Source organism: Blastomyces gilchristii (genome assembly GCF_000003855.2).
Source record: "Blastomyces gilchristii SLH14081 genomic scaffold supercont1.17, whole genome shotgun sequence".
Lineage (NCBI taxonomy): Eukaryota > Fungi > Ascomycota > Eurotiomycetes > Onygenales > Ajellomycetaceae > Blastomyces > Blastomyces gilchristii.
Genome location: NW_003101666.1, coordinates 731,266 through 753,588, shown reverse-complemented (window position 1 = coordinate 753,588; position 22,323 = coordinate 731,266). Strand labels below are relative to the sequence as shown.

General features: G+C 45.4%; 7 protein-coding genes and 1 non-coding gene across 9 annotated transcripts; 2 read left to right on the top strand and 6 right to left on the bottom strand.

Annotated features, from left to right (window-relative positions):
• Window positions 1–560: 560 nt before the first annotated feature.
• On the top strand, window positions 561–2,372 carry BDBG_07091 (uncharacterized protein; the record flags this gene model as incomplete). Its single annotated transcript, XM_031722933.1, has 7 exons — window positions 561–613; window positions 817–826; window positions 918–995; window positions 1,051–1,072; window positions 1,172–1,224; window positions 1,278–1,811; window positions 1,875–2,372. 7 exons carry the CDS (start codon window positions 561–563, stop codon window positions 2,370–2,372), a joined length of 1,248 nt encoding a protein of 415 aa, XP_031579966.1.
• A 950-nt stretch (window positions 2,373–3,322) lies between these two features.
• On the top strand, window positions 3,323–4,917 carry BDBG_07090 (eukaryotic translation initiation factor 3 subunit L; the record flags this gene model as incomplete). Its single annotated transcript, XM_002622533.2, has 2 exons — window positions 3,323–3,637; window positions 3,796–4,917. The coding sequence occupies 2 exons, from the start codon at window positions 3,323–3,325 to the stop codon at window positions 4,915–4,917; spliced, it is 1,437 nt and encodes a 478-aa protein (XP_002622579.1).
• Window positions 4,918–5,637: 720 nt separating this feature from the next.
• BDBG_07089 (FAD/FMN-containing dehydrogenase) lies at window positions 5,638–8,511 on the bottom strand. The gene is made up of 5 exons (XM_031722932.1): window positions 7,260–8,511; window positions 7,129–7,201; window positions 6,443–7,046; window positions 6,248–6,354; window positions 5,638–6,152 (listed from the first exon to the last, which is right to left on the bottom strand). Exons 1-5 carry the CDS (start codon window positions 7,898–7,900, stop codon window positions 6,063–6,065), a joined length of 1,515 nt encoding a protein of 504 aa, XP_031579965.1. The 5' UTR covers window positions 7,901–8,511; the 3' UTR covers window positions 5,638–6,062.
• Window positions 8,512–10,490: 1,979 nt separating this feature from the next.
• On the bottom strand, window positions 10,491–15,137 carry BDBG_07088 (the record flags this gene model as incomplete). Of its 2 annotated transcripts, XM_031722931.1 has the most annotated exons (2): window positions 14,901–15,137; window positions 10,491–14,836 (listed from the first exon to the last, which is right to left on the bottom strand). In XM_031722931.1, the coding sequence occupies exon 2, from the start codon at window positions 10,947–10,949 to the stop codon at window positions 10,491–10,493; it is 459 nt and encodes a 152-aa protein (XP_031579964.1). In that variant the 5' UTR covers window positions 10,950–14,836; window positions 14,901–15,137. The 2 variants fall into 2 exon arrangements, with proteins under 2 accessions (XP_031579964.1, XP_031579963.1); XM_031722930.1 differs by having other exon boundaries at window positions 10,491–15,137.
• Window positions 15,138–15,143: 6 nt separating this feature from the next.
• On the bottom strand, window positions 15,144–18,607 carry BDBG_07087 (iron-sulfur protein Isa2). Its single transcript, XM_002622530.2, has 3 exons — window positions 18,024–18,607; window positions 16,279–17,539; window positions 15,144–16,206 (listed from the first exon to the last, which is right to left on the bottom strand). Exons 1-2 carry the CDS (start codon window positions 18,381–18,383, stop codon window positions 17,150–17,152), a joined length of 750 nt encoding a protein of 249 aa, XP_002622576.1. The 5' UTR covers window positions 18,384–18,607; the 3' UTR covers window positions 15,144–16,206; window positions 16,279–17,149.
• On the bottom strand, window positions 17,730–17,845 carry BDBG_17545. The gene has a single exon (XR_004198602.1). It is a non-coding gene; the product is annotated as a 5S ribosomal RNA (ribosomal RNA).
• Window positions 18,608–19,028: 421 nt separating the features above from the next.
• BDBG_07086 (HHE domain-containing protein) lies at window positions 19,029–19,765 on the bottom strand (the record flags this gene model as incomplete). Its single annotated transcript, XM_002622529.1, has 3 exons — window positions 19,029–19,355; window positions 19,472–19,591; window positions 19,655–19,765. The coding sequence occupies 3 exons, from the start codon at window positions 19,763–19,765 to the stop codon at window positions 19,029–19,031; spliced, it is 558 nt and encodes a 185-aa protein (XP_002622575.1).
• A 1,764-nt stretch (window positions 19,766–21,529) lies between these two features.
• On the bottom strand, window positions 21,530–21,769 carry BDBG_07085 (uncharacterized protein; the record flags this gene model as incomplete). The annotated part of the gene is made up of 1 exon (XM_031722929.1): window positions 21,530–21,769. One exon carries the CDS (start codon window positions 21,767–21,769, stop codon window positions 21,530–21,532), a length of 240 nt encoding a protein of 79 aa, XP_031579962.1.
• Window positions 21,770–22,323: the final 554 nt, after the last annotated feature.

The window sequence follows — 22,323 nt, the reverse complement described above, 5'->3', positions numbered from 1 at the left end:
GTAGTTGATGCCCGCAGTCAGCAGTCAGTCCGTCAGGAGAACTAACGTCGCCGGTAAGTTAGTTAACTTTAGCTTCCCCAGACGCGCTTGGTTGATGGTTGTTGGCGCTTGGCCCAGCCTCAGGGCCTCAGCAGAGTTATCATCTGTTGCTGCGTCTGCTCCTCCTCTTATACACCTCCCTCCCCCTTCTCACTCTTTGTCCCCGGATATTAGACATCGTCGCCCTGCCACCAAGAGCAAATATTTGTGCTCTTGTGAGATATGTAAGTACAGTACAGTACATACATTTGCAAAGCATCATTCCCATTTGTCTTTGCTGTCTCGGGTTCCCCTTCCCGCGGCGTGCTGTGTTGCCCATATCCTCCTCATTTAGCTGCCACACCAACGCCCTCCAGCCCCTCCTCCGTTGATGTTGCTGCCCTCTCAAGTTACACCTTTCATTTAAACTCCCGACCTCAATAGCTTAAAAAATTTGAGTTCTGTCCTATATTTTAAGCTTCGTTGCTGACCACCCCGCCATTGTGCAACCTGTTTAGATCCTCCATTCGTCGCCGGGGAAGATGGACCCTCATGTTTCAATCAAAAAATCACATCTGGACACGCTCCTTCGCAGGTACGATTTTCGCTGATATATTGCGCCTAATTTCCCCTCGAATGCTGCTCAATTGCGCCTCGATTCCCCCTGGTCAAGCCTCCGGAGTGTCTTCATCACAGGCGCCGTCCATACGCTTTCCAGATTCAGAACCTTCCTTTTTTTTATGTGCTTGTTGGTGATTAAATATACGGAACGCTAATGGAGCTATAACTGAATTCCAGGGCGGAGTTGGTAAGTATCCGTATTCACGACATTGATGTAGTTCGTCCAGTGCCATGTGAGGAGAGGACCTGACAGGAACTCGTGCTTCGTGGATCTATAGCATAGCTCGTCTACCGATTTTGATGCTTCTTCGAACGTTATGACGGTTACCATCCCGAAATCGGAGCACGACCTTCTTGTGAGTTTGTTTGCTTCTCAACCTTGTGATTATATATTGCTAACGCATGTTGAAGCTTCGTAGATCCCGCGAATATGGTATCTCCCCTGTGCCTATCTCAAACTCTTTCGAACTTGCACCTTGCGTATTCTGCGCATTCTCCGCATAACCGCATCTAACCAGCTTCCTATTGTTAGATAATTTGAAGCAGGCTCTGTACGAAGGAGGTGTAACCGAGGAAGCTCTTGAAGTGAGGAACTTGAGTGCCACTGCGCAAGGTCATACCGCTTACTGAGTTATTAGACTTTGATAAGCGGCCCTGGAAATTTGGAGGACCAAGGGGAGTCATTCGACAGTACCATGGGCAGCAAAGCCCCAACTGAGATTGGACATCTCCCACGCCATCCTTTACACTCCATCTCGAATGATCCGATTAGCAAGAATACTACCCCTAATGACAGTTGGCCTCGGAATTCTGCGGACAGGGCTCTAAGGGTTCATACTAACAGCAATGGACGTCGATCGAGCCTCGAAAATGATGTGACATCCTTCCCGAGCGACGAAAGGGATGATGGAGTACATCTTGGCAACATCCAGTCTAGGCAAGACCGCCAGCAGCCTTCAAATTGTACGGAAAACCGTACTCTCCTTCTGAAAGGTCTCCCCGAGCGTGCAACTCACCGCGATATTGTTGCCGCGATTCGGGGTGGCGCGCTGGTTGATGTTTTCCTACGACCCAGAGAGCGTCAGGCAAGCGTCTCTTTTGCTGAGGGTAAATCTGCCCAAGAATTTTTGGCCTTTACTAAACGCCAGGACCTTTATATTCTTGATAAGCTGGTGAGACCCACCGGTACACTATAGATAGTCTCTCTAGATGCGTACTGACTGCTCAACTAATAGATTGAGGTCACTTGGAATGAACGCCAATTTTACCTTCCTGGCCTTGTTGCCGGCAAGCTGGCGAATGGAGCTTCACGTAACCTGATAATCCGTTCAGTGCACCCCAATCTGACAGAATCCAAGATTCGTGATGACTTGGAACATATCCATAACCTGGTAGTGATCGATATCACTTTTGATAAGGGGAATGCATATATCTCGACTAACTCAGTACACAATGCCTTGTTTGCACGAACTTGCATGATGTCTCGTTTGGCGTACAAGGGCATGAAAATTGAGTACTACCCGGATGAATGTGCTGACCCGTTGCCGAAGGTGCAGTATGTGCCGAAGAAAGTTGCGCCACAACCTCCAGCTAGGAAACCAGCTCCAATGACCAACCGTTTTCAGATGCTGAACATGGACGGGGCTAACGACTCCGAGGGCGAAGATGAACTGACGAGTAGTACCTCTCTCGGTGGCAACCTAAGCTGGGCCAACTCCAGCATTGCAGTTTAGTTACTTCTCTTCTTATCCAACGAAAACGCTATTTACTAGCTTTATGGCTGGAAAACGAACAATCGGTCGACAGTTGTCCTCATCGATACTATTCGCATTAATTCGACAATCACATCTTTCGGTTCGTGGAATGGTACACCCCAAGGCATGGGTTTATGATTATTTGCTCCTTTATTATGATTATTATTTTTCTTTCTTTCTTTTTCTCATTCGTCTTCTATTTACATTTGACCCCTACAGTGCATTTGATAAATGCTGTGCATTTTTAAGACAGTTCACGGATAGCATGTTCGCTGAAATTCGTTTTACAAATCCGTATTTGTTCAAGCCCTCCATTGATACCCTGCATCCTTTCCTCCATCTTTCGGCTGCTTCAGTGTTTTGCTTTGTCAATGGATCAGGTCGGAGCACGATGGTAGCATTTTACTCCCCTAATTTTGGAGCCTTTGTATTTTCCTATCTCATTCGATTTTAGCATTGAAGATATGTCTTCAGGCATCTGTGCCTTTGTTTCCCTCGCCCTTTGTTCGTGTTTGTGGAGGCGGACGAACGACTGAATGCACACAGTTAGGCCCTACCGTATCGAAAGAGGCTTATCCCAACTAATACTAAACTGCCAATGCCCTTAAGCTGTACCATGTCCAATCCGTAAACTTAATTGACGTTGTTCCAAGAGTTCTCATTCTCCAGCCGCGCGCTTGCGACTAACACGTGACCAAGATGCGAGATCTGCGCTAAGATAAGATAAGCACAAACCACCAAGCAGCCGCAAGCGAAAAAGTGAAAAACCTCGAAATTCGTCAATTTCAACGTCCGACGACCAACAGAACCGGCACTGACCGCTTAGCACACAACCATCCACCTTAACCGCCAACATCTTCTTGAGCTCTTTAACCGGCCCGCACACCCCCCCGATCCCCACTCCCTTGCCCACGGGTCCACACCAAGCCATGGCGTACGACAGCAACCGCACAACCGGGCGGACCGCCAACCTGCACGATGAATCCGATGTCGAAGAGGAAGCTCTTGTCAACGACTACCGCGAGCAGGTGCATTTTGACGATAGCATGAGTGAGCTGGACCGGACGACGTCGCTGGGTGCCGGATCGCAAACGCAGGATATACAGGCACAGCTAGTAGCGGCGGCCACACCGCTGGAATTCCAGGCGACGCTGGAGACGAAGTTTGCGAGCTATGATAGCTATTGTAGCCTGTTTCATTATATATTGAATTCGGATGGGCCGGTTGATTTGGATGTTCCTACTGTAGGTTTTGACTTTTTTTTTTTGGAGCTTATTTGTTGGAATGAAAGGGTGGATTGGATTATGAGTTTGCGTTGCGGGACTTGTGTGGCCTTCGCGAATTCTTTTTTTTATTTCCATTTTGGCTTGCTGAAGCTAATATGACCGGTGTGATGGGATAGTATTTCTGGGCGTGGGATGTGATTGACGAATTCATCTATCAATTCGAGTCGTTTTGCCGCTACCGAAACCGCGTTGCTCGCACTGGATCAAGTGAAGAAGAAGCACAGCTCCTGAAGGAGAACCCGAACACATGGGGATGCTACTCTGTTCTCAATGTTCTCTACTCACTGATCCAAAGATCCCAAATCAACGAACAGCTTGCAGCTATCAAACGTAACGAAGACCCCACAGCCGTTGCTGGAGAGTATGGGAACCGGCCCCTCTACAGAATGTTGGGATATTTCTCCATCATCGGGCTGCTCCGCGTCCACTGCTTGCTTGGCGACTTTAGCCTCGCGCTCAAGACACTTGATGACATCGAGATGAACAAAAAGGCCATGTTTGCCCGCGTCATGGCCGCCCACTTCACAACATACTACTACGTCGGCTTCTCGTACATGATGATGCGCCGTTACGCCGACGCCATCCGCATGTTCAGCCACATCCTCGTCTACGTGTCGCGTACCAAGAACTTCCAGAAGGGCAGCAACAGCTACGACGCCATTGCCAAGAAGAACGACCAGATGTACGCGCTGATCGCCATCTGCGTCGCCTTCCACCCCACCCGTCTCGACGACACCATCCACTCCGCCCTCCGCGAGAAATACGGCGAGAAATTCATCCGCCTCCAGCACGGCGGGCCCGAAGCGCTCCCGCTCTTCGAAGAGCTCTTCCGCTCCGCCTGCCCCAAATTCATCAGCCCCACCCCACCCGACTTCGACAACCCAGGCATGAACATTGACCCAGTCGACCACCAAACGGCCATCTTCATGGACGAGGTCCGCAACACCCTTTATAACCCCACCGTCAAGTCCTATCTCAAACTCTACACGACGATGGATCTGAAGAAACTAGCGGGCTTCTTGGACGTGGAGCCGCAGCAGCTGCGCTCGTGGTTGCTTGTTAATAAGCAGCGCAGCCGACAGATCCGGTGGTCGGATGGCGGGTTGTTGGAAGGTGAGGTTGTCAATGCGAATGACCTGGACTATGCCATTGAGGGCAACTTGATTCACATTAGTGAGGCAAAGGCGGGGAGGAGACTGGTAGATTGGTACTTGCGAAATCTGGCACGCACGTACTAATTAAAGAGGGCTTTGGTAGCAGTAGTGGTTGTTGAGCAAATCCGGAGAATTCCTTTTTTATGTTAATTTTCCTCTTTGTCATTGGGAGGGGTTTATTTCTTTAAATAAACATAGTTTTTCGTTGTCTTGTGCGGATGGGCGTGTGAGTGTGTGCGTGGGTGGGAAATGATAACTACGATTGATGGAGTGACGGTTATCTTGTTCCTATTTTTCACTTACGTCTTTTCAAGATATCTATCTATCTAATTGTTTACCCCTATCCTGTTGTTGTTGTTACGAAATCTCGATGGAAAAAGTGATCGTTTGAAAAATGGATGCATAGACAAGCGGTAAGGGGTGTCTTGATATCAGTGCGCTTGTTCTCCTTGCTTGTTCTGTCTCCTCTACTAGGGTGAAAACAAAAAAGAAAGGTTTAGGGCCAAACCGAACATAACTGAAATGGGTTATAAAATTTTGTGTTCATTTTTTCTTATTTTATTTTTATTCTCTTTCTTGACTTTACTTTGGTGGTATTGGGTTAACTTAACTATTATTTTTCCTTTTCCGCTGTTACTCTCCCACAGGCGCATAGTTAAATGTTTTCCTTGCGCAAATTTCCCCGCGTCTTATTCCTCTTTTCCTTCTCGGCTGATATGTTATTCTTTTCATACTTCGTTTCATCTTCTCTCCTCCAGTGGCGCTTAATTACCGCCAAAAAACGAATTTAGAGAAATCCCTTTACTTTTGCTCCATCAATCTTCTGTCTTGTTTCATTGCGTCAATCAATGTGCGGTAATATTTGGTTTATCAGCAAGCACGAATATCTCTCTCGCCGAATGGGCAGGATGGGGAAATATGCTTTCTTTCCCCCCTGAATGGGATGCCCGTTTCCTACCCTAGTAAATGTTACACATTGGCTTGGTTGGATATATGTCCAATATCTGTGCTCTGTAACATCTACTCGGCTTGTAAGCCAACTTAGTTTCTATTTTGGTAAGTTATACATTATCTCATTAGATTTATATGACTCGAATAAGGAAGGCCATGCCATTAACTAGATGTCACTAGTAAATTGTCGAGGGCCATCCTGTATAAAAAGAAATAGAAGAAGTGTTCGCCACGAAATGAACATAGAAAAAAATCAGTTTATGTACATGCCGAAATATTTAATAAACACCAATCGACTCTCCAACAACGCTGCGGAATATCCCCTTCGGATCAAATTTTTCCCTGACGGCTTTGAACCGCGCGATGTGCTAATACCACTGTTAGTTTTCGAAAATGCTTTCATGTCTTTTTTTTTTTTTTTTTTTTTTTTTTTTTTTTTTTTTAAATGGACCGATAAACTTACGTCGGGGTCAATATTTCTCGCTGCCATCCTGAATACCTCCCTTGTATTCTTGGTCCAGTGCGGGCGGCAGGGGAATTCCTCAATGAGAACGTGTGCAAGGTAATCATCTGCAGATTGATAGTATGTCCGCGTTAGCTGCCAAAATCAACCTAAAATGAAGCTTTTCAAAAAAGGCCTATCTATGAATCAACTTACAAAATGGCTCGTTGTATCTCTTCCCGTTACCCTGGGGACGGTAGCTTGGGAATTCAAACATGATAGCGCCCTTGGACCAATCGGCACCATCGCTCGTGTTATACGTGACTTGTCCGAGAAGATCAAAATAGGGTCGTCCGAACTTGATATTGATGCCGCTGCGGTATGTGGTAGTCATCGGTTCGCCGTCCTCCGCCTCTGCGTCGAAAAGCTCGCGAACGCGCCTGAGCATGGCGTTGGCATATGTCATAGGGAACGCGAGTTCGAGGATATGTCCGCGAAGGCCATATTCCCATGCTGGCTTCTGATCCGGGTACAGTCCACCGATCAAGACGTCGTAGTTCCAGCCGTAGACGGGCCACTTCGTGATGTCTTTGTTGGTAGTCTTTTCGCGGAAGTTGGGTTTGGACCAGATGCCGAAAAGAATTTCCTCGGCGATCTTGTTGGATAGGGGTAGCACCCTCCCGTTCTCCCACAGGTCTCTAACTGCATCTGCTTCGAATTTTGTGACAGAGAAAGTGTTCTGGAAACCTTCCTGTGGGCTGGTTTCTGTTGGCACCACATCGTAGTATCGCCAGTGGAATTTCCTTTTGTATGGCCACCACTGTATTCCTCATAGTCATAATTAGCAAATATCTCTATATCAGCATGGAGAGTATGGCATCGACGGTTGATTGATGGCTTACCCAGAAATTCGCTGTTGGATAGGGGCTTATCATGCCATAAATGTCTCCATTCAAAACTTCAGCTTCATCCAAGCTTTTGGTGCGTTAGAGTCATTGTTTGCCTAAGTAATGCCAATGGTAGGAAAACTTACGTCTTCTGATCAGCGTATACTTTGAAATCCGGGTAAATCTTGAACTTCATTCTGACGATGACGCCTAACACTCCCAGAGAAGTAGATGCTGCCAGCCAGGTATCGTCGTTTTCGTCGCGCTCGATATGTCGCAACTCGCCGTTTCCGTCGATTATGTCCAAAGACAGTACACCAGCAGCCACCATGGAGTCCTCCTTAAGAGAGGAACGGTGGGCACCCATCGCGACGCAGCCGGTCAGAGTGATATTCCAGTTGACAAGAGTGTATCCCGGCGATGCGCCTCTTCCATGAAGGTACTCTGCAAGTTGGACAAAGGTCACGCCGGCCTCTATGATGACGGTGCCAGCCTCCAAGTCAAAGTCGTAGATTTTGTTGACATTCTCCGTGCGGATAATTTCGGTGTCCGGGTCATCAGAGCACATAGTATCATACCACATATGTCCTTTACCTGAAGCACGGACCTTTCGTCCGGCTTTGATAGCATCCCGTACATGTTGTTGAATTTCGTCGACGCAGGTGGGATTGTGAACTGCGACGACATCATTGCAAGCGGGGGAGCCATCGAAGGTGTTGTAAGGAATGGCAACAGCAGTCAAGGCTAGGGCCAGTGTCAGGGCCGCGAAGGGACGAAGTGACCGCATTTTTGATACCAACGCTGACGAGACAATGGAACTGGGTGGCTTGACAGAATATCAGAAATAGCAAAGCCGTGGGGAACTGGGGCAATCCTCAATATTTAAATTTCGAACTCCCTGTACGCTTAAGGAATTTGACCTCGCGTGGTTGTGTATTATTGCCATGAACCAGGACTTGCAAACGGCCCTTGCCCGCATTGCCATCACGAGCTCGCTCCGTGGAGTTCCCTCCGGCATCCACATCGCTTCCACAAGTGAATAGTCAAATGCAGCCGGGAGTTGGCTATCCTGGGGTTCCGCAGCTTTGGCTGCCATCCCGCTTGGCGGTAGTAGACATATCCATTCGGCCATCGCATGTCCTGATCTGGATGTTGAGGATAGAGCTCCCCCGTACTCGGTCAGAAATTGGTTGATTGACTGAATAAATGGCCCGGTACAGTCATTATGTCAACCATTATCCAGCCCAACTGGGGAATAAGCTCACTACCAAATCGACAATTAGACAAGAATCAGGATATACTGTGGTATACTGTGGTATACCCCTTTATTTTCATGAGGGACCCCCTAATATTTTAGTGGCATACTAACCTTCATTTCAGGGGGGGTGTGTCCTCAAACATCCCCCCATATAAATAGAAAGCTTCTCATTCTTATTCCCTTCATACCTGTACACAAATGTCTATACTCATTATCATTCTATTACTATCAAGATGAATTTACTTACTACTCTTGAAACTTCTATTTGCATCTCTGAAAACTTCTACTATATCTTCAAAACAATTAATCTGTGATTAATATCAAGATATTCTTCTTCTTCTTCAGTCTTGAATGAATCTATAAAAAGATATTCAAATTATTTTGAGATAATCTATTAAGAAATTCAATACATCTGTGAACTTTAAATGACTACTTCTAAAAAGCATACTGATTATTCTAGTCAATTACTGAGAAACAGATGCATAAGATTATAAAGTTTATTTCAGCTTTCAAAGTCAACTATCTCTTCTCTCTATTTATTATAGAAAAACCAGCCCGACCAGTGGCATTGTCCTAGCAATTGCTCCATCTAGTTACACATGATCTCTCATATGTAATATAATGTAGCTAGCTCCTCTGATAATGAATAGAAGATTAACCATCCCACAAAATATTTGAATGCTCAGCTCTGCTCTCCAGCTCATACAGCTCAGATCAATCTTCATCTTCAAATCTTCATTCTTTTTTTCATTCTGCTCTTTTCATACATTCTCTACAGTATTTACATTTCTTATACTCTTCTCTGTGTTCATGCACTGCTAAATGCTCTGTACCATGATCTCATGTGATGTCATGTGCATCTCTTTGAATTCATGGATGGGATTGAACATCTGGCTCTGCAGCCTGTACAGCTCTGATTAATCTGATAATGGTGATAGAGGTGATACAGAGTGGAAGAGAGTGATAGAGGGAGAGGTGGTGGTGGTGGTGGTAGAGGGGGCTGCGCAAGCAGGAAAGCGAGCGTAAGCGAGCGTTTGATGATCATTGAATGATTCTAGAGAAATGTGGATATTTTGTTTTTTTGTTTTTGATTTTGATTTTGATTTTTTTTGCAGTGTTTTGCTATTTATCTCTCAATTTCCGGCTTCTTCTCTTCTAATTCCTGGAACTTGCTTGGTATAGAGTGTCTTAAATTCTGATAAACAATTCATGTCAAGAGTCTGTTCAAAGAAGTACTTCTGTGGTCAGACTACATCATATCTTCCTTCTCTCTTTCTCTAGTCTGTTATTTATGTTCTTCTTGAGTTTCAGCTCAGCCTTCTCAATATTTACAGCTGTGAGTGTAGACAGCTCATCTGAAATCTCTATGAGTTTGATCCTCATTACCTTATTAAGGCTTCTGACCCATTTCAGTGAAATACTTTACTTCCAAAGGGCTCGGAAGAGAATATGTTCGCGGAATTACCCAAGCATTCCCATTAGAGCTTCAAATTGCTCGAACATAAGCTGACGAAAAAACCTCGTTTGCAACATGATGAGAGGTTGTCAGAGGGTGGGTGATGGTCATGCGTTGGTGTTGGTTCTAAAATTGAAGGCTGAAGGAGTGGGGGAAGAGTAGAATTCTAGTTTGTTCACACACTGATGATAGAAGTGAGGAAGAATGTGATGTTGAGGCCTTGGTGATCGGAGTGAAAATTGAACGAGGATGAAATTCTATTGGCTTCGATAGCTTTGAAGGCATCTCCAGGTGCCCCTGAGCCTGAATAACGGTGGCTATTTATTTCTCTTCCTAGCGCAGGTTCATGTATCTTAATTCATTGAGATTGCAAACACCTCAGAAGAGTCTCATAAGACGCCCTGTCACTGGCAGGTCATAATAATTGTATAATCATCTATTCTTCACAGAAAGAATCTATCAGATCCCTGTTCCCTATCTCCAAAGCCTTGATCTCCTTATCCTGTTTATCATTTACTGCTCTCAGACGACCAATTTTGCACAATATGCTAGATATGACTGATATTACACATATTTTGGAGAGCTTGCGTTACATCCCTAAATAGAGAAGACAGACAGGACGCGCTGTCCTCCGTCCAGTGGAGGCCAGGGTGTGTGGTGACATCATTGTCCTTGTCTAACGCCCTCGTAACGCAGAGTCGACTGCCCGCGAAATAAAAAAAGACCATCCTTTATTTTAAACAGATAGTCTTCACCGGCCCTGAGCAACCTTAGGAAGATCTTCCGTACGGCGGGGTCCGGCGGCAGCTCCGAGCACAACTGGTTTTTGATTTCGTCCGAAAGTGCTATGCCAATATCAGAAGCAGATGTTACAAATACGCCAGTCTTCTTATCCGATTGCCTGCCAACTTGGATGGGGACTTGAGATACATTCCCTCGCTTGTCTGAGGGAATCTCCTCCGAATCATCCTCTAGGTTGTGCAAGCACGAAAGGGCGTCCCTGATGTTGTGGCATGTCCCGTTCCGATAACGAATCGTCATTCGCGGGAGGTAACTAGGTGTCAAGAGTAGAGTCCAGCGGCTCTGCTGTTGGGGGAGTCGTGGAATTGCACCGGCCACCATAAGTAAAGCGTTGTTTTGTATTGTGTATGCTGCCCATCTATCTCTCTTTGGCCATCAATTACAATTGTCAACAAAATGGATCGGCTCTCTGCGTAGTGGACGTAAATCATCATATATTCTTGATGATGTCGAGCCCCTACCTACCAGTTAGTCTGGTGGTGATTGAGCTCTTTTGCCCCGGTGTCCTACAGACGAGGAAAACAAAAATCTTTCATGCGATGGAACTGGGACCGAGCAGTGATCATCATCACCTCATTAGCAAATCTCTCTGATGTATCTATGACATCCGAGACTTTCTCCTGCTTGTCTGGACACAGCTGTCTTGACGGATTCTATAATCAGAGTAACTCAGCCCAGGGTACTTCTCCGAGTTTATCTTCGATAACATTGCAGGTTTTTGGCCACCTAGCGCGAGCATGCAAAATGCTTGTCACCATTATTGCACTTAAGATCTCCCTGGGTATTCCGTACTGGTCCTTTGATTTGGGGTTTCCAGTCTTTCATAATTCCGTTATCTTGGTATTCATGGGTGCATATTGGAAAACCTTCGGGTTCCTTCTTTCAAACTCACTCCTCTTTTCCCCTCTTTGATGAAGATATCATTATGGCATTTATTTGAACATATAAATTGGTGGACGCCTTGAAGAAGAAATAATATTGAGCGTATATTGTCGCCAAAAAAGCTTGGGATACCTGTTTCTGAACCTTTCAACCAGGTTTGTCACAAAGGATTGGCTTGCTACTCCCCCTAGGCACCCTGTGGGAGTATATTCAGGCCTCTTTCCAGGATTCAGTCGAAGGGCCAGCTTCTGGATCAAGGTATCTTCATGAGCAACGAGTTAACAGACTGTAAAGCTGAGTGTGAGGGATTCACATCATCCTTTGATGATATCATCTGGGTGAGACACTGCTGAATATATTCCTTGTTAACCAGAGTGTCCTGTCAGAGTTGAAAGTTTTCTGCATAATTTTATTAGAACTGTGCAAAATACGAAGCTTCTTAGCTTCATGTTTGGTTTGGGTCCTCCAGGGCTGCTAGATTGTCTAGCTTCCATTTCTTTCAGATTAGCAACGTATCCGTGTATGTAGCATCCGATCACATTCCGCACAAGTTCGCAACTCCTAGTTTTGAAAGAGTGGAATATGCAGATAATTCTTCAAAAGTGCGTCATCTGTCATTGAATTGCCGTTCACGAGTGTCGGGAGTTGTATAGACTTGAAATGATGCGTTTTTAGACCTGCTCTTCTCACGTATCACTGATGAAGTCTTTGGATGGAGTGACGGAGATATATAGAACATAAAAAACTTAATTCCATCAAAATTCCTTCAGTGGTGATAGGTTAGAGGTGATAGCAAACTCGGAGGAATTCTCCGATTCAAAAAACGAGTAGCCGATCTCGGACACCACTTCTCCTTTGTAAACGCGCATAATATTATACCTGATCCAGACTTCGCCTGTTTTCATGTCTATCGCACTCCACAGACTAAGGCTGCTGTCTTTAATTCAGTTGATCCTTTTTTTTTTTTTTTTTTTTTACACCACCTTTTAGAGTGAGGGAAAGAAAAACAACAGGGCGTTCTTTTCCTGGATGATCCTTCTGATGAATTGCAGCTCCCATACATTCTTTACTACCATCCACATAGGCTATGAATTCTCTTAGGAAGTTAGGGAATTTAATAATGGAGGAAATAATATTATGCGCGTTAACAAAGGAAAAGTGGTGTCCAAGTACGTACTTTCGGGTGCTTGATTGCCCAGTGACTCCTGCACTTTGCGTCCTTGGTGATAGCTGCGGTGGCCACTGTGCGGATTTCAACGCTTCGAACTCTCCTGACGGCTGTGAAGCAAAGAACATGACCTTTGCGGAAGTTCCCTATCATCCATTTTGAGGGCTCTCCCGTAGTATACAGGTCTTCAGTGAAGAGAGTCGTTAGTTAATCGGTCGATTGCCAGTAACATTCAATGACCACTAAAGGTCAAACTCAAATTTTTCCAGATGACACGATGAGTGGCCACCCCTCTTCGCCTTACGTGTACCTTCAGGATCTTCAGGGGCAATAATCGCAGGAGACCTTCCAGGATTGACAAGTTAGATTAAACTAAGCCTGTGATCTCAAAGGTACTAGCATTTGCTCTTAGGCCTTTGACTGTGGGAGGTGTGAGGTATGGTATGTTGTGGCGCGGCCAGGCGCGCATCAAAGCCACCCACTCCGAAAGGCATCTCCAAGCAATTGACACAATGGGAGAAGAGAATTGATTTGTAAAAGAAGCAGTGACAGATGAATGCTAAACAATCAGTGTAATAGAGATCTCTGACTAGATGAATAGGAGAATAGGGCCATTTTGGGTAGGATTTGCTCGTTCATTCCCCAAGGGAATGTATGCAAATTTCTTCTCGAATGTCCAAGTTCAAGGATGGGGGTATCTTGTCGGCTGTGATCAATATTTTATTAGTTCTAAATGACTAAAATTGAAGCTAAAAAAGGTTTGTGGACTCGATAGACATCCCTGTAAGGACGACCCTTCCAGTAACGGATATTAAGTGTCTGAAATAAATGGTGATTTAGTGGGTAATGAGCTCTAACATTAGAGGCTCCAAATAACAAGAGAAACCGGAGTAAGATTGGAATGGCGGTTTTCTTTTTCTGCGGCGAGGATGTAAAGGCCGTCGGCATGTACTATCTTACAGACATTGTGTCATTGGGAAAACACGTCTTGTTCACCACAGGCGCTTGAATAACGGTTTCCGCAGTCTGGCCAATTGGTCTGAGCCTATAAAATAGACACGCAAAGCCGGATTCTTCCAAGTTTTGGAACCTTGAAATATCTTTTCATTGATACGTTCCGAGAATGGTTCAGGGCTTTCATGAACTCGAGGAAAAAGTTGTCGTTAAAGAGTGAGAGAGGTTATTGATAGTCAGTGTGCCGCTGTTTGAAATTAGGGGTAGGAGAAGTATGATACAAATCAATTTTCGCAATTGTTATTTGGGGCTCGCATTTTTCCCTGATAGGAGCTTGTGGTGTTAAAATCGGCGCCGTGAGGTAGGGAGCCGAAATACTGATGAGGTATCGACACCGTTATCTGAACACAAACGATGAAGATATAGACAGTCTGCTCCTGTTGAAGTATGCTTGTAGAGCCACTAGAATCAGGCACCGCAGCCAAAAACGGCTGCGGCACGAGAAGCAGTGACTCAGCCACCAGACGAGTGTGGTATTTGTTAACTAGCTAGAAGTCGGACATAGGGTAGGTCACCGCGGACGCCATTTCAAGCCTGGATAGGGTGTCGGCATTGATGTGTTGCGTACCCTTCTTGTAATTAATGATCATACGGCCCACGAGTTGCCCAAGGAATAAGCCCCAGTTATTTAATCAATTATTCCTGTGAGTGGTCCCTTTTGATTCCACGCCATTGATCAAGAAACAACGATCTGTGATCACAGTGAAAGGGTTGTTATCAAAGTATTGAGGACAGTGGATTGAGGCCCTCACCAGGCCGAGGCATTCCAGTTCGGTGGTCCAATATTGTTGACACTTGGTTCTGAACTTGAACACCAGATTCCGAAGTTCCTAGTTCTTAACCTCGTGAGTTGGAGTTGATTCCTCACTACTTGCAGGGTATAGTTTGCGATATCGAATGGAGATATCTCTGATGGCTATCCAAATCTATTTTGTGGCCCCGGTGACTTCAGGCGGCGGGATTGGAACAGGATGGGATGCCAATTATCTTCCTTGTCCAGCTTATGTATCGTACATCGCACCCGTTCATCTTCAAACCTGAGATGACTAATTATCGATGTGCTGGATGTATCTTTTTAGACAGTTGGCTTAATTTCCCTTGTCCAGAAGCGAGCCTCGCGGTCTTGGTATCCAGCGTAAAGTAACTTTTCATAGATCAATATTGGGTTGTACTCTCTCCGGGGCCTCATAAAGAAGCGGGAGACATACTACCTTTATGGCATCTTAGGCCCCTAACATTCCCTCCATGCCTTGGTATCTGAAATAAAACTTCCATCAGGTAGATCGGAATGAGAGTAGAGTAGCAATTTCATAAGTCAATATCTGTTAGGGTACAGCTTATGCAAGGGTGACAGTTTGCGCTGAGGTAGCTCATCCTTGAGAATTGACTGGGCTGATTGCGTGGTGAACCGCCTTAGCTCACCAATTGTACGGATGGCCCTGCCAGAAGATGATCTATCTCGAAATTCCCTTTCGCCGAAGTAGATTTTCATTGCCTTGATTGCTTTGTTCTGCGAGAAACTTCGTAGGGGATTTTTTTTTTTATCGTGGAAACTTGTCCTATTGAACATAAGAAAAATTCATATAACGTTGAAGCCGGGGACTAGGAGAGGACGCTTTTATGGAATAAATAGCAAGCTACTGAGAGAGCAAGCGTTCCATGCGGAGTTAGAAGAATCCTAGAGATGTGGCCATTCGGAGCCTCACATGCTCTTCGCCACCAAACGCGAAAAGATGGGTCCATCAGCAGTATAAATAAGTCCCATATGGAGACAGTACATATATAAGGGTGCGTTCCTAAGAGACCAACGGAAGTGAAAGGAACTTTTTGTCCCGTCAAGAATGATAGTAACTTTGAGACTAGGGTCGCCACCGCTGGTCCGAAAGCTGTGTTGGCGTATCGTGAAGCAAGGCGCGAAGAGGATATCAAAGGCGTGCCATGAATAGTTCTCATCATCGAGCTCCTGGTAGAGCCAATGGAGCGGATGTTATTTGTGGATAGGGGGTTTTGCGTGTTCGCTAGCTAGAAGGCAACGTAGACGCTAGGACAGCTCCTCAGGCGCGGAAGCTACGTTGGCGGACAGATTCCAACAAGGTAGTCAACCCCCATTCCTCTACCCTGTTGGTTAACGCTAACGGGAGATCGTTGTCCCCAGACGCGAGAGGAGATGACATTTTCGCATTCCGTGAAGCAGTTAAGCTATCTAACAACATTGAGGAGGGAGTTAAGCATCAAACATAGAAGATATTTAGGTAGCCTAGGTAAAGTTAGCTGGGTCTCCAATGATGTATCAAGTGTACTAGAGAGCAAGTTCATGTTCTCTAGAAGAATTTGATGGACTCGGTCAAGCATTCTTCACCCTAGAGAATGTACGAAAGAGTACATACAGATGGCACTGCGAAACTAACATTACCTCATATATTCGTCGGGGGGTAGTAAATTCGGAGCCTAATCATTTCTTATTGGAGTTCGTCGGGGAAAGCGAAATCTTTTGCCCATGCTCCTGGTCACGCCCTTGGAGGAGGATTGTAATATTAGCTTTCAGTGACAAGAATGGCGAGAAATGGTGAGAATAGCGAGAACTACCCTCTCCGCCGTATGTCGACTAAGCTTTTTAGCCAGACATAATTATTCTCCAACTTTTCTGTTGACAGTGAGAACAGTATAGACAATGATGTCATTTGTCCCTCGCGAAAACTGGTACACGAGCGTTAAGGGAAAGATTCGAAATATACCGTGATAAGGCGCATTCCTGCTAGAGAAGATGATATGTAATAAAGATAGTTCGTAAGTATTCGACGCTGGAAGTCGAAAGGTAGTACAGCCACATATAAAAATGAGATAGTAGATAATATAAAATATAAAATAGGACGATACAGAAGGCAAAGGATTCTGACTTGGATAAAGGGGAAAGAGATGGAGACCGAAGTAGAAGAAGATAAGGATAGATATATATACGATCTTGATATGCACACGCATGGGTGCCGCTACTATGAATGGGGATAGAGGAATAAGGGGCAGTGAAGCCAAGTGGCGGAGAAGACCAGGGCACTTCTTATCTCCATGAATATGTCGGGGAATATTAACTCAAGCAGTGCATTTAGCTGCCTAGCGGAAATTGAATATGGAAGTAGAAATTACCATATTGCCAGTCAGCTAGATTGGGTAGGTGAAATAGTGGAATCGGAGGACAGGTAAAGGCAGGGAATATCAAAATTGCATGATTGGGTGAATGACGACAGAAATGCGGTAAGGGACCAAAGATATTATCTCTTAGTTATTTGAACGTAAATCGCCAAAATATCACCGTAAATACTGATGGGGGAACGCCGCTCTAGGGACTCCAAAGCAAACAAATGAGCGGAGATAACCGTGCAACATATGTAAAACGGACTCCGGCGCCCTTCGACGGGCAACATATGTTCTTTATATATCTAAAGATCTCAGCGTCAGAGGGTTACGCTGGTACGTCGAAACTGGTTCCACAACCGCAGCTACTGGTCGCCCTGGGGTTGTTGGTAATTTTAAACTGGCTTCCTATCAGTTCCATTGTATAGTCAACCGTGCTGCCACTTAGAAGCTCCAATGTTGCCGAATCCATAACAACTTTGGCTTCACCAAGAGCCTTTCCATCCGGTGATGATTCTCCTGAAGCCTCTGACTCCGCTTCAAAAATTGTATCCTCCTCGGGGTCGATGTTGGATGCGGAATCGAGGGTCATCAGGTACTGGAAACCATGACACCCCCCACTCGATACAGTGACGCGGAGATGATCTTGTACAACCCCTTCCGGGACCACTGGGAGAGTGGGTTTTTTTGACGAAGGATCGGTAATTTCCCGTAAACGCTGGTGGATTAAAGTACGTTAGCAATTTTATACAAAGGTAAGAAAGGTATCTACCGAAACGCGTCTAAGCAAGTATTTTTTTTTTTTTTTTAAAAAAAAAAAAAAAAGAAAGAAAGAAAAAAGAAAAAAGAAAGAAAAAAGAAAAAAGAAAGAAAAAAGAAAAAAGAAAGAAAAAAGAAAAGCGTCAAAAAACATACAACAGCCGGGATTCGCTGGTGGTCACCCACCCAACTACTAACCGGCCGGCGAGTGGCTTAAGTACGGCTGAGCGGACGGGAAGCCCTGCTTTCCACTCCCTATGGTCGTATGTGCTTGTTTCCTCTTCACCACATATTAAATACCGGTGGGCCTATCGCATTCGCTCCCATGCTAACAAAAAAGGAGCGCAGTGGGTTGAGCCAGGAACCTACGTTCCAGTCTATCGCGGGTTTATGGTTCACAACACGAAGAAAAAAGAAAAGATAAAAAAGAGAAAGCTCCATACCTGCGCTGCACGGGGAGAGATATCAATCATCTGAGGCTTTCCCTCGTCATCAGTCCGCGGATTCAATACCACCCTCGTCGCCTGTTTAGGGTGTGTCGTTGAGAACGCAGAGAGTTGCTTAGGAGCCGGGAACAGACTGGATTTTCGAGATGCTTGGTTACATCGAGTATTCGGGCGATATACATATGGGTGCAGAAACGGGAGTTTTGGGAGGATTGAATGTGAGGCATAGTATTGGGAGGATACAGAGGAAGCGATGGCTATAGAGAGTGCTCGGCGGGATTGGCGGACGACGGTTGCGGCGGGTGATTGAGCCTGCGCAAGCCGGCAGCCCGCGCAGGCAAGCAGCTGCTGATTCATGACAGCGATGTATATGTTGAATGGTAAAACTGCGCAGGGTATTCCATTAAAAAGTATCCATTTGGCGAGAAACAGGAAGAAGCTGATTGCGAATGGAAAGATTGCATTTATTCTTCAACAAAGCCAAAAGATTACTAACGTGGCAAAATACTCCCCTTGATTACCTTATTTCCTATTGGCTATGTATTCACACCGCCTTCCGGTAGGCAAGATGACTAATTCTCCCACTCTCCGCTGCGTACAGACGATATATTTACTAAATAGGTTGCTGATGGAGTCCCAGCTGCTTTTGTCATTTAACAACGGCGGAGTGGAAAGCACATATGAACCCAGCCCCACATTGCATAAAGTGAAAGAATAAATATGTTATACCAGTACGTAACGTTACAGATGTTGAGTACAATCGGTGCAAATTTAGCATTAAATGTTTTCGATAATTAACGAATAGCTGAGCATGTACAACTATTATCCCACCCTTCCCATAGCAAAGGCAGATTTTTTTTCTTTCTCTTTTCTTTTCGTTGATTGATCTGCGTTTCAAAATGAAGAGAAAAAATGATAAAAATTATGCAACAATGCGTTCCACAAAAACGAAACCAAGAGTCAGAAGGAGCCATTTGCACCCTCTCAAGGCCACTGAAACTACTACTCATCCTCCTCCTCGGGAAAGCGCCTCAGCATATCCTCAAGCTTGTCGAGAGGAGCTTCCAAAAAGCTCACAACGGACGCAAACGTCGTAATTTTAGGAGCATGCGGGTGAGCGCGGGTTGGCACGAACATTTTGGTCCTCTTGAATTTCTTTGCCAAAGATTCAGACTCATCTAGCTGAATGACAGACTCCAAGGACGCTAGATCCTCCTCCTCTTCTTCGTGAATATGTTTATTCAAACGTTCCATGATGCCGTCCAGCGTCGGGCGAAACTCTGGGTCCTGAGCGGACATGTTCTGGAACTTGTACAATTGTTCCTTGATCTGTTCCATCGAGTTTTGGCAACAGTTAACGATATAAGCACAAGATTTCCCTTTTTCGATGGCACCTCTTTGGGCTAGGTCAAAGAGATATGTGAGTAGGGTCAGTGAGGACGGACCTCCTGTTGCTCTCTTCTATCTTTGTCCGCCATGATCTTCCCATGGTCCATATAGCTTTCAAGAGCTGGATTGACAACAAGCTCTTCCGCTACTGTATAACGGGCGAGTTCCCACGTGAACTGTTATCATAAAGGAGATATTATTAGAAACTTCAGCTCTTTGCGCATAGCTGGCAGAATTACCTGGTTACCCCAACGGGTTCCCGTTTCCTCATCTCCCGCATTGATGATCTTATCATGATATTCCCGCAGCAACCGGTGGTCCTCCTTGATAGCCTCGGAAATCCTAACCATTTTGAACTGTGTTACACGTAAACTTGGCTAGAGGATTTGTAACGGGAGAGTAGATGCAGGCGCTACCCAAATCAAGGTGTTTTAACGGTTCTTTGCAAATAAAAGATTCTCCCTTAAAAGCTACTAGAAAGGGATATAAAGGGAGTGCAGGAAAGTATATCGTGGCAAAATACATCAGCTGGTGGCGGAGGGTATACAAATGTCGTCATGATGATGCTTGCCCGTGTTTTCGTTCCCCAAGCGGCGTGCTGTTTTAACTAGACACAAATACAACTCAATTGGACAATATCAAACTCAAAGAGCATATTTACTGGCCTCATTGGTAGTATACCACGTGGAGGTTCGTATGTGATTATCGCCAGTGCGAGTAAAACCAAATGAGGTACAAAATAAAAAATAAAAAATATGAAAAACAACGCCAGGGCGGAAAGCAAAAGGGGCATTAAAGCACGATCCACCCTACCCTGCATCAGGAACTTGCAGCAAATCCACAAGAAAACAGTTGCTGGCCAATCCACTCGTAGAATACGGGTGGAATTGGCTATTGGCAACCGGAAGAAAACAAAACTAGTGAGAAAAGGAAATGAAGACGAGGCAAAGCAGGGCCGAAACCGAAGGCAAACGGCGCATTAAGAACCATCCAGCTGAATCAAGGGCTTCTAGAAAATCCATGACAAAGATAAACTCTCAACGAGCGACTAGAAAAGAGGATGACAAAACAGATAGGCAACGGGGTCTATTTCAGGGTAGAACTATCCCCTGTACTCAAGCTGTCCCGTATTGGAACATTACGTTTTGTTTGCCATTTCCGAATTCGATGGCGCATGTCAGGGACCCGGCACGAATAATCATAGCTTCGTTCTCTCCTATCAGCCCCATTTATTTCAATCCGCCTGTAGCTAAGTTCCAGTTCATCGAAGTGATTTTCAGGCGCAACGCATGTACTCTGCACGGTAATTCCACAGTCGTAACAGCAGATGGCACAAACAGGGTGCGCATCACAACCTTTCTCGGCTTTCACTCATGACTCTTCAAATTTCTCAAAGCACTGAAGAATGTCGCGGATGCTCCCACGGCGGAAAGATGGTAAAAGGGGGGGAAGCGTGGAACATACGCAACTCGTTGATGTAATTGAATGCTACTCGCTTTTGGCACTTGAAATTGACACTAGAGGCAAGCTCGTCGATGGGGGAACATATGTGGTCGTGGATAATGTTCGTATTTGTCCTCTCTTTTTGTTCGGGATTTTCTGACCATGATATCAGGAGGGGTCTTAATGGCTACAAAATCCCGATGGCTTGTGAACATGGCACAAAACTTACCGATAATGCTGCTTGGCAGGCACAGGTACGTCTGGTGAGCTCTGATTGGGTTGGTTTCGAAGATAGCGTTCCGAGACTCGTACACCAGCTTCCTTGTCAGCACTTGAATCCCTGCGCGCAGAGAAAATGATAACAGGGTAAGAGTATATCACAGAGGTCTAAATTCGACATTGTATCGCTTGATAGTGCATCCCACCACTTCTGAAACCACGGTACCATTTCATCGCGCTCTATTGCATACTTGTCGCAAGCCAAAAATGACATGGCACATCTCAGGGATTTAAATTTTCTCCAGGCGGGCGGAAGAGATATAGCATGCATTATCCGAAACCACAACTCCATCCTTGTGATATTATCTTCTTTCAATGTGATCATCTTTCGATTTGCCTCCTCCCACCCACCAAAGAGCATTTTCTCCAAGACATCACTGTGCTCGGCCAGTTTAGACCTGCTTGCTCACTTGGAACGATGCAGACTTTGTCGGTTTCCACAGGTGACCGCGCGCTTTAGTAGTTGTATCAGAACTGGGCACGAGGCCGTATTCGATCACTTTCACTACTAGATCCCCATCTTTCGCAATCTCAATAATCGTATTCTCACTACCACCTAAGCCCTCGTTGGTGCTTGGGGCGTTCATGTTGTTTATGGTACTCCCGTCGGGACTGGCCGCCTGCTTGGCCATAGCGTTCATGTGGATGAAATCTTCAAACGAACCAAATAAACTATTTCCGGGGCGAAGAGGATTAGGGACATTTGGTTGAAGATGATGAAATTGGTATCAGTTCTCACTTTTGTAGAGAATTGGCAAAGAATAGAGATCGAAAGATTCAATTCTGGCGAAGGAATAGATCGGCTGGGTGGATCCCAAGCACAGAGGACTGAGGGAGAAAAGATCTGTCTCCTGAATACGTGCCGGCCACAGAAAAAAGGTTCCAGTGGCCAGAGCCAGCCGGCTGAAAAAGTGGTGGACTTCTTGAAGAATAAAGAGAGTATCGAAAGCAAGAGGGAGAAGGAGGGAAAAGATGAGAGGAGGAGAGAAGCAGGGAGCAGGCAGGGTAAAACCAAGAACTAAGAGGAGAGAATGAGGGAGAAGGCAGGAGAAGGGATTCTCAGAATGGCTAGATGGGTGTTATATGAAAGTCAGAGACAGCCAGAGAAACCAGAAGATCCTTTGCTCCCTTGAAAGAGGTAGCTGGTAAGTAGGACAAAAAGTCCGGCTGAAAAGAACAGAGATAA

What these genes read in the sequence shown, in the direction of transcription:
- BDBG_07089 (XM_031722932.1), bottom strand. Translation starts at nt 7,900, where the DNA reads ATGCGGTCACTTCGTCCCTTCGCGGCCCTGACACTGGCCCTAGCCTTG. An exon ending in GTATACGCTGATCAGAAGAC is followed by an intron (nt 7,202 to 7,259) that starts GTAAGTTTTCCT and finishes ACGCACCAAAAG; the next exon opens with CTTGGATGAAGCTGAAGTTT. An exon ending in ATCCAACAGCGAATTTCTGG is followed by an intron (nt 7,047 to 7,128) that starts GTAAGCCATCAA and finishes TGAGGAATACAG; the next exon opens with TGGTGGCCATACAAAAGGAA.
- BDBG_07087 (XM_002622530.2), bottom strand. Translation starts at nt 18,383, where the DNA reads ATGAATCAGCAGCTGCTTGCCTGCGCGGGCTGCCGGCTTGCGCAGGCT. An exon ending in TCTCTCCCCGTGCAGCGCAG is followed by an intron (nt 17,540 to 18,023) that starts GTATGGAGCTTT and finishes TTAATCCACCAG; the next exon opens with CGTTTACGGGAAATTACCGA.